We start from the raw sequence: 14,528 nt of genomic DNA on the forward strand, positions 1-14,528 counted from the left end.
TACGCACCCGACCACGCGGTTACACCGTGGGCACCACGGCCGCTGCCACCCCAGTATCTAGGAGGACCACAGACTTACGCCACACCGCGCCCCACCAACAACTCGACTGCTTCGGCTGTTGCAGGTCCGAAGTGTTATTTTTGCGGCCTGGGGAAGCACCCCCGACAACGCTGCCCGGCAAGGGAGGTGTTCTGCTCTGGGTGCGGGAAGAAGGGCCACTATGCTAAAGTCTGCAGGGCAAAGTCATTCTCGAAGCCAAACAGTGCCGCGTGCGACCCGAGGGAGCCGCCATTTCAGATGCCATCGGCCGCGTGTGAGTCAAGGGAGCCGCCATTTTGGACACCATCGGCCGCGTGTGAGTCAGGGGAGCCGCCATTTTGGACACCATCGGCCATGTGTGAGTCAAGGGAGCCGCCATTTTGGACACCATCGGCCACGTGTGAGTCAAGGGAGCCGCCATTTCAGATGCCTTCGGCATGCGTGTGAGTCAAGGGAGCCGCCATTTTGGACACCATCGGCCGCGTGTGAGACAAGGGAACCGCCATTTTGGACGCTGGTCGACCATCCTCCAGGATCCACGGTGGCAGCTGTCCAGCTAGATCAATCCCGTCCGCATCAATTCGCCAGGTCCATGATGGACATCCAGGTAAATGGCCACGTGGGAAATTGTTTGTTTGACTGCGGGGGTACGGAGAGTTTCATCCACCCCGATACAGTGCGCCGCTACGCCCTTTCTGTGCGGCCAGTCAGACAAACCATTTCCTTGGCCTCGAAGTCCCGCACGGTGGATGTCCTCAGGTATTGTGTGGTGACCCTTATGGTTCGGGACACTGAGTACGAGAATTTCAGGCTCCTGGTGCTGCCACACCTCTGCGCTCCTGTACTCCTGGGGCTCGATTTCCTGACCCATCTTAGGAGTGTCACGTTGCAGTACAATGGGCCTCTTCCCCCGCTCTCCGTCTGCAACCCACAGTTCCTAGACTGCCCACCGTGCACCACTTGCAACCTTTCGACCCTTCAAGTCACCCCTCCCTCACTATTCGAACACCTCACCCCCGAATGTAAGCCTATTGCCACTAAGAGCAGACGGTACAGTGCGGGGGACAGGACCTTCATTTGGTCCGAGGTCCAGCGGCTCCTGAAGGAAGGGATCATTGAGGCCAGTACTAGCCCCTGGAGAGCACAAGTGGTGGTGGTCAAAACTGAGGAGAAACACCGCATGGTCATCGATTACAGTCAGACCATCAACCGGTACATGCAGCTGGACGCGTATCCCCTTCCGCGCATATCCGACATGGTCAATCAGATTGCGCAATACCGGGTGTTCTCCACTATTGACCTTAAATCGGCTTACCACCAGCTCCCCATCCGCCCGGAGGACCGCAAATATACTGCTTTCGAGGTGGATGGCCGCCTCTATCACTTCCTTAGGGTCCCCTTCGGCGTCACCAATGGGGTCTCGGTTTTCCAGCGTGAGATGGACTGAATGGTGGACCAGAACGGGCTGCGGGCCACCTTCCCGTACCTGGATAACGTCACCATACAATAAGGAGAAGTGTGTCTTCCGCACTCACCGCCTCGCCATCCTGGGGTATATAGTGGAGAACGGGGTCATCGGCCCCGAACCTGACCGCATGCGCCCCCTCCTGGAACTTCCCCTTCCCACCACGCTTAAAGCACTGAGGAGATGCCTGGGCTTCTTCTCATACTACGCCCAATGGGTCCCTAATTACGCGGATAAAGCCCGTCCGCTTATCAAATCCACCCTTTTTCCCCTGTCGGGAGAGGCCCGCTCGGCCTTCAACCGCATCAAAGCGGACATCGCGAAGGTCACGATGCACGCTGTGGACGAGTCAATCCCCTTCCAGGTGGAGAGTGATGCGTCTGACTTCGCCCTGGCCGCCCCCCTTAACCAGGCGGGCAGACCCGTGGCCTTCTTCTCACGGACCCTTCAGGGCTCGGAAATCCGACACTCCTCGGTCGAGAAGGAGGCTCAGGCCATCGTCGAAGCAGTGCGATACTGGCGCCACTACCTAGCTGGCCGACGGTTCACTTTGCTCACGGACCAACGTTCGGTGGCTTTCATGTTCAACAACGCGCAGAGGGGCAAGATTAAGAACGATAAGTTACTGAGGTGGAGGATTGAGCTCTCCACCTACAATTATGATATCTTATACCGACCCGGGAAGCTCAATGAGCCTCCGGACGCTCTGTCTCGCGGAACATGTGCCAGCGCACAAGTGAACCAACTACAGACTCTCCACAATGACCTCTGTCACCCGGGGGTCACCAGGCTCTACCATTTTATTAAGGCCCGTAACCTGCCCTATTCTGTTAAGGACTTCCGGTCTATAACCAGACACTGCCCGGTCTGCGCGGAATGTAAGCTGCACTTCTATCAGCCGGACCGGGCACACCTCATAAAAGCCCCTTTGAATGCCTCAGCGTTGATTTCAAAGGGCCCCTTCCTTCTTCTGACCACAACATCTATTTCCTCAATGTTATAGATGAGTACTCCCGATTCCCTTTTGCCATTCCCTGCTCGGATATGACTTCAGCCACAGTCGTCAGGGCCCTGCACAGCCTCTTCACCCTGTTCGGTTTCCCTAGCTACATCCATAGCGACCGGGGATCCTCATTCATGAGCGATGAACTGCGTCAGTACCTGCTCTCTAAAGGCATAGCCTTGAGTAGGACTACCAGCTACAACCCCAGGGGTAACGGGCAGGTAGAGAGGGAGAATGCGACAGTCTGGAAGGCCGTTTTACTAGCGCTACGGTCTAAAGGCCTTCCAGTCTCCCGCTGGCAAGAAGTCCTCCCCGATGCACTGCACTCAATTAGGTCACTCCTGTGTACGGCTACCAACGCCACCCCCATGAGCGGATGTTTGCTTTCCCGAGGAAGTCCTCCTCGGGGATCTCACTACCGTCGTGGCTGACGTACCCAGGCCCCGTTCTGCTCCAGAGGCATGTGCGGCCCCATAAGTCGGACCCCCTGGTCGAAAAGGTCCAGCTCCTCCACACCAACCCCCAATATGCCTATGTGGCATACCACGATGGGCGGGAGGACACAGTCTCTATCCGGGACCTGGCGCCTGCGGGTGCCCCGGAGCCCTCTATGACCTCCCACCCCACATCCCTAAACCCCTCTGTTGTTCAGGTAGCACCAGGTCCGCTTACTTCTTTGTCCCCTGTATGCAGCTCGCCTGAGCCCCCGGAGTCACCACGCAGGACCAGACCAGAAGGGACGACGGCGGATGCGAGCGGTTTCACCCTGCCATCTGAAACAACACCTCAACCGGCACTACGGCAGTCACCGCGACGGATCAAACCGCCCGACAGGCTGAACCTGTGAGGAGTCGACGTCTTACTTCAGCCGTGACTCTTGTTTCTATTTTCGTGCCTCTGTATATATTGTTCCACCCATCTCACCCCCGCCGGACTCCTTTTTAAAGAGGGGGTGAATGTGGTGACCCACTGTAATTACATGTTGTGTGCCTGGACACACCCCTGCGGCACCTGGCCCGAGACTCCTCCCTTTCCACCTGAACGAGGTATAAAGGTGACGGTTCCTCCCCCCTGCCTCAGTCTGGGCCAGGTTAGCTACAAGGGTGTGTTCCAGTTCTTTGCGATTAAAAACCTGTTATTTTCACTCACTCGCTGGAGTCCTCGTACATTGATGGTGCATCACTCTGTCTCTGTCTCTCTCTCTCTCTGTCTCTCTCTCTCTGTCTCTGCCTCTCTGTTTCTCTTTCTCTCTATCTCTCTCTCTCTGTCTCTTTCTGTCTCTGTCTCTGTCTCTCTCTGTCTCTGCCTCTTTCTGTCTCTCTCTCTGTCTCTGTCTCTCTGTGTCTCTCTCTCTCTCTCTCTCTGTCTCTTTCTGTCTCTCTCTGTCTCTGTCTCTGTCTCTCTCTCTCTCTCTGTCTCTTTCTGTCTCTCTGTCTCTGTCTCTGTCTCTCTCTCTCTCTCTCTGTCTCTTTCTGTCTCTCTCTCTGTCTTAATAAAAGCAAATTACTGCGGATGCTGGAATCTGAAACCAAAATAGAAAATGCTGGAAAATCTCAGCAGGTCTGGCAGCGTCGGTAAGGAGAGGAAGGAGCTGACGTTTCGAGTGCCGATGACCCTTGTTTCTCTGTCTTGTTTTGTAGTTCCTCCTGCAATCCAGGTAGTCAGTGAGGTGGTTGAGGTGATTGAAGGTTCTGTGGCAGAGTTAGGCTGCGTGGCCAGTGGCAAACCCAAGCCGGTGGTGTTGTGGTCTCGGCTGGAGAAGGAGCAGCGTGTGAGTGGCAGCGGAGAGGAGGTGGAGACTCCCGATGGAATCCTGCGCCTGGATAATGTGAGCCGGGATATGAGTGGGAATTATCGCTGCCGCACTGGGCAGTATAACAGCCTGAATGTCAAACCCAGGGAGGGAATCGTCCAACTCAACGTGTTGTGTGAGTACAGAGGGGGGGAGAGAGGGAGGGAGAGATGGGGAGGGGGTGGGAGAGAGGGAGGGGGAGGGCCGAGAGAGGGAGGGGGGAGGGATAGGGAAGGGGAAAGAGAGAGGGGGAGGATAGGGAGAGGGGGAGGGATAGGGAGGGGGAAAGAGAGAGAGAGGGGGAGGGCCGAGAGAGGGAAGGAGCAGGGAGAGAGGGAGATAGGGAGAGAGCGAGAGGGAGAGGGAAGGGGAGAGGGAGGGAGAGAGAGAGGGAGGATAGGGAGGGGGGAGGGAGAGAGAGGGGGAGGATAGGGAGGGGGGAGGGAGAGAGAGGGGGAGGATAGGGAGGGGGGAGGGAGAGAGAGGGGGAGGGAGAGAAGGGGAGGAAGGGAGAGAGAGAGGGAGAGAGAGCGAGTGAGAGAGAGGGAGAGAGAGGGAGGGAGAGAGAGAGGGAAGGGGAGACGGAGAGAGAGGGGGAGGGAGGATAGGGAGGGGGGAGGGAGAGAGAGGGGGAGGATAGGGAGGGGGGAGGGAGAGAGAGGGGGAGGGAGAGAAGGGGAGGAAGGGAGAGAGAGAGGGAGAGTGAGAGCGAGTGAGAGAGAGGGAGAGAGAGGGAGGGAGAGAGAGAGGGAAGGGGAGACGGAGAGAGAGGGGGAGGGAGGATAGGGAGGGGGGAGGGAGAGAGAGGGGGAGGATAGGGAGGGGGAGGGAGAGAGAGGGGGAGGGAGAGAAGGGGAGGAAGGGAGAGAGAGAGGGAGAGTGAGAGCGAGTGAGAGAGAGGGGGAGAGAGGGAGGGAGAGAGAGAGGGAAGGGGAGACGGAGAGAGAGGGGGAGGGAGGATAGGGAGGGGGGAGGGAGAGGGGGGGAGGAAGGGAGAGAGGGAGATAGGGAGAGAGAGGGAGGGAGGATAGGGAAGGAATGGGAAGGGGAGAGGGAGGGAGAGAGAGGGGGAGGATAGGGAGGGGGGAAGGAGAGAGGGAGGTAGGGAGAGAGAGGGGGGAGGGATAGGGAGGGGGAGAGAGGGGGGAGGGATAGGGAGGGGGAGAGAGGGGCAGGGATAGGGAGGAGGCAGAGGGATAGGGAGGAAGAGGGAAAGGGAGGGAGAGGGGGTGGGAGGGAGGGGGAAGGATAGGGAGGGAGTGAGAGGGAGGGATAGGGAAGGAGGGAGAGGGAGGGAGTGATGGAGGGAGGGGGAGGGAATGTGAGGGTGAGGGGGTGGGAGGGAAGGAAAGAGGGAGGGAGGAGGGGAGAGGGAGGCAGGGAGAGATGGGGGGTGGGATAGTGTGATGGACAGGGTCACAGACTGTGAGGTGGACGGGTTGCGGAGTGACAGAAACTCTTGTCATGTTGCCCTGTCCTCTGCCTCTCCCCCAGATCCCCCCACAGTGGAGCCTCAGTACGAGGATGTCCGTCAGAGAGTGGGCCGGTCACTGACTCTCAGCTGTAAAGTGACCAGTGGAAACCCGCTCCGTGTCTCCTCTGTGCTGTGGAGTTTCAATGGAATTCCCTTCGAAACGGCAGCCAGCGACCCCCAGCTGTCGGCAGAGTGGCAAATCGAACAGCTGTCGAACAGGAAGTACGGCACGTACCGATGTATCCTGTCCAATGAGGTGGGCTCCGATAGCTGCCTCTTCAACCTGACCGGTGAGTGGGCCAATTCCATCCGTCTCACATCACTGTGCCAGCAAAGTTCCTGAAAGTACCCAATGCCAGGGATCAGGGCGCGGTCAATGGCAGGGTCACCGAGGGGTCAACAACAGAGGCCACTGAGGGGTCAATGCCAGGGTGCACCGAGGGGGTAATGCCAGAGGTCACTGAGGGATGAGTGACAGGTCATTGAGGGGTCAAAGAGCGTTCACTGAAGAGTTGATGGGTCACCAAGAGGTCAATGATGGTCACTAATGTCTCAATGAGGGCTCATTATTGTGTCAGTAAAGCATCACACGGGGCCAATGATTGGTCACTCCCGGATATCACTGAGCGGTCACTCCCGGATATCACTGAGCGGTCACTCCCGGATATCACTGAGCGGTCACTCCCGGATATCACTGAGCGGTCACTCCCGGATATCACTGAGCGGTCACTCCCGGATATCACTGAGCGGTCACTCCCGGATATCACTGAGCGGTCACTCCCGGATATCACTGAGCGGTCACTCCCGGATATCACTGAGCGGTCACTCCCGGATATCACTGAGCGGTCACTCCCGGATATCACTGAGTGGTCACTCCCGGATATCACTGAGCGGTCACTTCCTGATATCACTGAGCGGTCACTCCCGGATATCACTGAGCAGTCACTCCCGGATATCACTGAGCGGTCACTCCCGGATATCACTGAGCGGTCACTCCCGGATATCACTGAGCGGTCACTCCCGGATATCACTGAGCGGTCACTCCCGGATATCACTGAGCGGTCACTCCTGGATATCACTGAGCGGTCACTCTCGGATATCACTGAGTGGTCACAGAGAACATAGAACATAGAACATTACAGCACAGTACAGGCCCTTCGGCCCTCGATGTTGTGCCGACCAGTGGAACCAATCTAAAGCCCCTCTAATCTACACTATTCCAATATCATCCATATGTTTATCCAATAACCATTTGAATGCTCTTAATGTTGGCGAGTCCACTACTGTTGCAGGCAGGGCATCCCATACCCTTACTACTCTCTGAGTAAAGAACCTACCTCTAACATCTGTCCTATATCTCTCACCCCTCAATTTAAAGCTATGTCCCCTCGTGCTAGCCATCACCATCTGAGGAAAAAGGCTCTCACTATCCACCCTATCTAATCCTCTGATCATCTTGTATGCCTCTATTAAGTCACCTCTTAACCTTCTTCTCTCTAACGAAAACAACCTCAAGCCCCTCAGCCTTTCCTCATACGATTTTCCCACCATACCAGGCAACATCCTGGTAAATCTCCTCTGCACCCTTTCCAACACTTCCACACCTTTCCTATAATACGGCGACCAGAACTGTACGCAATACTCCAAATGCGGCCGCACCAGAGTTTTGTACAGTTGCAGCATGACCTCCTGGCTCCGAAACTCAATCCCTCTACCAATAAAAGCTAACACACCGTACGCCTTCTTAACAACCCTATCAACCTGGGTGCCAACTTTCAGGGATCTATGCACATGGACACCTAGATCCCTCTGTTCATCCACACTACCAAGTATCTTATCATTAGCCCAGTACTCTGTACTCTGCAAAGTGAATCACCTCACATTTTTCTGCATTGAACTCCATTTGCCACCTCTCAGCCCAGCTCTGCAGCTTATCTATGTCCCTCTGTAACCTGCCACTTCCCTCCGCACTGTCTACAACTCCACCGACTTTAGTGTCATCCGCAAATTTACCAATCCATCCTTCCACGCCCTCATCCAGGTCATTAATAAAAATGACAAACAGCAGTGGCCCCAAAACAGATCCTTGCGGTACACCACTAGTAACTGAACTCCAGGATGAATATTTCCCATCAACCACCACCCTCTGTTTTCTTACAGCTAGCCGATTCCTGATCCAAACCACTAAATCACCCTCAATCCCATGTGTCCGTATTTTCTGCAAAAGCTTACCATGGGGAACCTTATCAAACGCTTTGCTGAAATCCACATACACCACATCAACCGCTTTACCCATATCCACCTCTTTGGTCACCTTCTCAAAGAACTCAATAAGGTTTGTGAGGCACGACCTACCCTTCACAAAACTGTGCTGACTATCCCTAATCAAATTATTCCTTTCTAGGTGATTATAAATCCTATCTCTTATAATCCTTTCCAATACTTTGCCCACAACAGAAGTAAGGCTCACCGGTCTATAATTACCAGGGTTGTCCCTACTCCCCTTCTTGAACAAGGGGACAACATTTGCTATTCTCCAGTCTTCTGGCACTGTTCCTGTCGACAAAGACGACACGAAGATCAAAGCCAAAGGCTCTGCAATCTCCTCTCTTGCCTCCCAGAGAATCCTAGGATAAATCCCATCCGGCCCAGGGGACTTATCTATTTTTACCCTTTCCAGAATTGCTAACACCTCCTCCTTATGAACATCAATACCATCCAGTCCAACAGCCTGCATCTCAGTACTCCCCTCGACAACACTGTCCCTCTCCAGTGTGAATACCGACAAAAAATATTCATTTAGTGCCTCTCCTATCTCTTCAGACTCCACGCACAACTTCCCACTCCTGTCCTTGACTGGCCCTAATCTTACCCGAGTCATTCTTTTACTCCTGACATACCTATAGAAAGCTTTAGGGTTTTCCTTGATCCTACCTGCCAAAGACTTCTCATGTCCCCTCCTGGCTCTTCTTAACTCTTTCTTTAGGTCCTTCCTGGCTAACTTGTAACTCTCAAGCGCCCTAACTGAGCCTTCACATCTCATCTTAACATAAGTCTCCTTCTTCCTCTTCACAAGAGATTCAACCTCCTTAGTAAACCACAGTTCCCTCACACGTCTGCTTCCTCCCTGCCTGTAAGAAGTTTAACAACACCAGGTTAAAGTCCAACAGGTTTATTTGGTAGCAAAAGCCACACAAGCTTTCGGAGCTCCAAGCCCCTTCTTCAGGTGAGTGGGAATTCTGTTCACAAACAGAGCTTATAAAGACACAAACTCAATTTACATGAATAATGGTTGGAATGCGAATACTTACAACTAATCAAGTCTTTAAGAAACAAAACAATGTGAGTGGAGAGAGCATCAAGACAGGCTAAAAAGATGTGTATTGTCTCCAGACAAGACAGCCAGTGAAACTCTGTGGGGGTTACAAATAGTGGGACATGAACCCAATATCCCGGTTGAGGCCGTCCTCGTGTTTGCGGAACTTGGCTATCAGTTTCTGCTCAGCGACTCTGCGCTGTCGTGTGTCGCGAAGGCCGCCTTGGAGAACGCCTACCCGAATATCAGAGGCCGAATGCCCGTGACCGCTGAAGTGCTCCCCAACAGGAAGAGAACAGTCTTGCCTGGTGATTGTGCCTGACAGGTACATATTTATCAAGGATGTGTAGTAGCTGTTCCTTGAACAAGCTCCACATTACAATTGTGCCCATCCCCTGCAGTTTCCTTCCCCAACCTATACCAGCTAAATCTCGCCTAATCGCATCATAATTTCCTTTCCCCCAGCTATAAATCTTGCCCTTTGGTATATACCTATCCCTTTCCATTGCTAAAGTAAACGTAATCGAATTGTGGTCACTGTCACCAAAGTGCTCACCTACCTCCAAATCTAACACCTGGCTTGGTTCATTACCCAGTACCAAATCCAATGTGGCCTCGCCTCTTGTTGGTCTATCTACATACTGTGTCAGGAAGCCTTCCTGCACACATTGGACAAAAACTGACCCCTCTAAAGTACTCGAACTACAGCTTTTCCAGTCAATATTTGTAAAGTTAAAGTCCCCCAGTACAACTACCCTGTTACTTTCGCTCCTGTCCAGAATCATCTTTGCAATCTTTTCCTCTACATCTCTGGAACTTTTCGGAGGTCTATAAAAAACTCCCAACAGGGTGACCTCTCCTTTCCTGTTTCTAACCTCAGCCCAAACTACCTCAGCAGAAGAGTCCTCATCGAATGTCCTTTCTGCCACCGTAATACTGTCCTTGACTAACAATGTCACACCTCCCCCATTTTTACCACCTTCCCTGCACTTACTGAAACATCTAAACCCTGGAACCTGCAACAACCATTCCTGTCCCTGCTCTATCCATGTCTCCGAGATGGCCACAACATCGAAACCCCAGGTCCCAACCCATGCTGCAAGCTCACCCACCTTATTCCGGATGCTCCTGGCGTTGAAGTATACACACTTCAAACCGCCTTCCTGCCTGCCGGTACACTCCTGCGACTCTGAAACCTCATCCATGACCTCACTGCTCTCAACCTCCTGTACACCGGAGCTACAATTCAGGTACCCACCCCCCTGCTGAATTAGTTTAAACCCTCCCGAAGAGCATTAGCAAATTTCCCCCCCAAGATATTGGTACCCCTCTGGTTCAGGTGTAGACCATCCCGTTTGTAGAGGTCCCACCTACCCCAGAAAGAGCCCCAATTGTCCAGGTATCTGAATCCCTCCCTCCTGCACCATCCCTGTAACCATGTGTTCAACTGCTCTCTCTCCCTATTCCTCTCCTCACTATCACGTGGCACGGGTAACAAACCAGAGATAACAACTTTGTTTGTTCTAGCCCTAAGCTTCCACCCTAACTCCCTGAATTTCTGCCTTACATCCCCATCCCTTTTCCTACCTATGTCTTGAGTGCCGATGTGAACCACAACTTGGGGCTGGTCCCCCTCCCCCTTAAGGATCCCGAAAACACGATCCGAGACATCGCGGACTCTGGCTCCTGGGAGGCAACACACCAACCGCGAGTCTCTCTCGTTCCCGCAGAATCTCCTATCCGTCCCATTAACTATGGAGTCCCCAATGACTAATCCTCTACTCCTCTCCCCCTTCCCTTCTGAGCCACAAGGACAGACTCTGAGCCAGTGACCTGTACCCCATGGCTTACCCCTGCTAAGTCGTCCCCCCCAACAGCATCCAAAAGTGTACTGTCCCCAATTTGTACAACGTTTTTTGTTTCTCCCCCCACTTGGATGGCTCCCTGTACCTTGGTGCTGTGGTCACTTTGCTCATCCTCCCTTTCCCTCCCCTTCTGAGCTGCCGGGCCGGACTCTGCCCCGGAGGCACGCCCACTGTTGCTTCCCCCAGGCAGGCTGCTCCCCCCAACAGCACTCAAACAGGAGTACTTATTTTTAAGGGGCACAGCCACTGGGGTACTCTCTAGTACCTGACCTTTCCCCTTCCCGTTCCTAACCGTGACCCACTTGTCTGTCTCCCGTGGCCCCAGTGTGACCACCTGTCTGTAACTCCTATCTATCACCTCCTCATTCTCCCTAACCGGACGAAGGTCATTGAGCCGCAGTTCCAGTTCCCCAACGCAGTCCCTTAAGAGCTGCAGCTCGACGCACCTGGCCCAGATATGGACGTCCGGGAGGCTAGCTGACTCCAGGACCTCCCACATCAGACACTGAGAACAACAAACTGGCCTCACAGTCATAATTCCCCCTTTCTTCCAATGACACAGGAAAAATTGTCTCAACCTACCCCACCTCTGCCGATTTACGCACTCCCGGATATCACTGAGCGGTCACTCCCGGGGAAGAGAGAGTTGTATGAAATGTACAGGCAGCAAGGAACAGATCAGATGCTCGAGGAGTATAAAAAGTGCAAGAAGCTACTTAAGAGGGAAATCAGGAGGGCTAAAAGAAGACATGAGGTTGCTTTGGCAGACAGAGTGAAGGAAAATCCAAAGAGCTTCTATAGGTATGTTAGGAGCAAAAGGATAGTGAGGGATAAAATTGGTCCTCTTGAAGACCAGAGTGGTAGACTGTGTATGGAACCAAAAGAGATGGGGGAGATACTGAATGGTTTTTTTGCATCCGTATTTACTGAGGAAACGGGCATGGAGTCTACGGAAATAGGGCAAACTGGTAGGGAGGCCATGGAACCTTTACAGATTAAAGGGGAGGAGGTGCTCGCTGTCTTGAGGCAAATCAGAGTGGATAAATCCCCAGGACCGGACAGGGTATTCCCACGCACCTTGAGGGAAGCTAGTGTTGAACTTGCAGGGGCCCTGGCAGACATATTTAAAATGTCAGTATTCACGGGGGAGGTGTCGGATGATTGGAGGGTGGCTCATATTGTTCCATTGTTTAAAAAAGGTTCCAAAAGAAATCGGGGAAATTATAGGCCAGTAAGTTTGACGTCGGTGGTGGGCAAGTTATTGGAAGGTGTGATAAGGGATAGGATCTACAAATATTTGGATAGACAGGGACTTATTAGGGAGAGTCAACATGGCTTTGTGCGTGGTAGATCATGTTTGACCAATCTATTAGAGTTTTTCGAGGAGGTTACCAGGAAAGTGGATGAAGGGAAGGTTGTGGATGTTGTCAACCTGGATTTCAGCAAGGCCTTTGACAAGGTCCCTCATGGGAGGTTAGTTAGGAAGGTTCAGTCGCTAGGTATACATGGGGAGGTAGTAAATTGGATTAGACACTGGCTCAATGGAAGAAGCCAGAGAGTGGTTGTGGAGGATTGTGTGTGGGGCTCGTGGCAGACAGGATTAAGGAGAATCCCAAGGCATTTTATTCATACGTTAGGAACAAAAGGGTTGTCAGGGAAAAAATCAGACCTCTCCGGGACAAAAGTGGGGAATTATGCTTGGAGCCCAAAGAAGTAGGGGAGATCCTAAATGAATACTTTGCGTCGGTATTCACAAAGGAGAGGGATGTGTTGACTGGGAGTGTCTCGGAGGGGAGTGTTGAACCGTTGGAGAAAATCTCCAGGACAAAGGAGGAAGTGTTAGGTTTGTTAGAGAATTTAAAGACTGACAAATCCCCAAGGCCTGATGGAATCTATCCAAGGCTGCTCAGGGAGACGAGAGATGAAATCGCTGGGCCTCTGACGCAAATCTTTGTCTTGTCACTGGACGCAGGTGAGGTCCCAGAGGATTGGAGGATAGCTAATGTGGTCCCTTTATTTAAGAAGGGTAGGAGGGATAACCCGGGTAATTATAGGCCGGTGAGCTTGACGTCCGTGGTGGGGAAGTTGTTGGAGAAGATTCTTAGAGATAGGATGTATGTGCATTTAGAAAGGAATAAACTCATTAACGATAGTCAGCATGGTTTTGTGAGAGGGAGGTCATGCCTCACTAACCTGGTGGAGTTTTTTGAAGAAGTGACCAAAATGGTTGACGAGGGAAGGGCCGTGGATGTTGTCTGTATGGACTTTAGTAAAGCATTTGACAAAGTCCCTCATGGTCGGCTGGTGAAAAAGGTTGGATCTCATGGGATAAAGGGGGAGGTGGCTAGATGGGTGGAGAACTGGCTTGGTCACAGAAGACAGAGGGTGGTAGTGGAAGGGTCTTTTTCCGGCTGGAGGCCTGTGACGAGTGGTGTTCCGCAGGGCTCTGTATTGGGACCTCTGCTGTTTGTGATTTATATAAACGATCTGGAATAAGGTGTAACTGGGGTGATCAGTAAGTTTGCGGACGACACAAAATTGGCAGGACTTGCAGATAGTAAGGAGCATTGTCAGAAGCTACAGAAGGATATAGATAGGCTGGAAATTTGGGCAAAGAAATGGCAGATGGAGTTCAATCCTGATAAATGCGAAGTGATGCATTTTGGTAGAAATAATGTAGGGAGGAGCTATACGATAAATGGCAGAACCATAAAGGGTGTAGATACGCAGAGGGACCTGGGTGTGCAAGTCCGCAGATCCTTGAAAGTGACGTCACAGGTGGAGAAGATGGTGAAGAAGGCATATGGCATGCTTGCCTTTATAGGACGGGGCATAGAGTATAAAAGTTGGGGTCTGATGTTGCAGTTGTATAGAACGTTGGTTCGGCCGCATTTGGAATACTGCGTCCAGTTCTGGTCACCACACTACCAGAAGGATGTGGAGGCTTTAGAGAGAGTGCAGAGGAGGTTTACCAGGATGTTACCTGGTATGGAGCGGCATAGTTATGAGGAGAGATTGGGTAAACTGGGGTTGTTCTCCCTGGAAAGACGGAGGATGAGGGGTGACCTAATAGAGGTGTATAAAATTATGAAAGGCATAGATAGGGTGAACGGTGGGAAGCTTTTCCCCAGGTCGGTGGTGACGTTCACGAGGGGTCATAGGTTCAAGGTGAAGGGGGGGAGGTTTAACACAGATATCAGACGGACATATTTTACACAGAGGGTGGTGGGGGCCTGGAATGCGCTGCCAGGCAAGGTGGTGGAGGCGGACACACTGGGAACGTTTGAGACTTATCTAGACAGCCATATGAACGAAGTGGGAATGGAGGGATACAAAAGAATGGTCGAGTTTGGACCAGGGAGCAGCGCGGGCTTGGAGGGCCGAAGGGCCTGTTCCTGTGCTGTATTGTTCTTTGTTCTTTGATTGCTTCTCTGAGTGGAGGCCTGTGACTAGTGGTGTGCCGCAGGGATCGGTGTTGGGTCCATTGTTGTTTGTCATCTATATCAATGATCTGGATGATAATGTGGTCAATTGGATCAGCATGTTTGCTGATGATACAAAGATTGGAGGTGTA

At 52.6% G+C, this 14,528-nt stretch overlaps 1 protein-coding gene across 1 annotated transcript in view; it reads left to right on the plus strand.

Moving 5' to 3' along the window:
* Positions 1-14,528, plus strand: part of LOC144486085 (MAM domain-containing glycosylphosphatidylinositol anchor protein 1-like) — a gene marked incomplete at its 3' end in the record, with an annotated part of 298,296 nt that overhangs the window by 62,807 nt on the left and 220,961 nt on the right. The window contains 3 exon segments of the mRNA XM_078204195.1: positions 1-124; positions 4,148-4,435; positions 5,794-6,063. The exon segment at positions 1-124 is cut by the window's left edge and continues 113 nt beyond it. Coding sequence (XP_078060321.1) covers positions 1-124; positions 4,148-4,435; positions 5,794-6,063 — 682 coding nt within the window.

The sequence above is a fragment of the Mustelus asterias genome, unplaced genomic scaffold, assembly GCF_964213995.1.
Source record: "Mustelus asterias unplaced genomic scaffold, sMusAst1.hap1.1 HAP1_SCAFFOLD_287, whole genome shotgun sequence".
NCBI classification, from domain to species: Eukaryota; Metazoa; Chordata; class Chondrichthyes; order Carcharhiniformes; family Triakidae; genus Mustelus; species Mustelus asterias.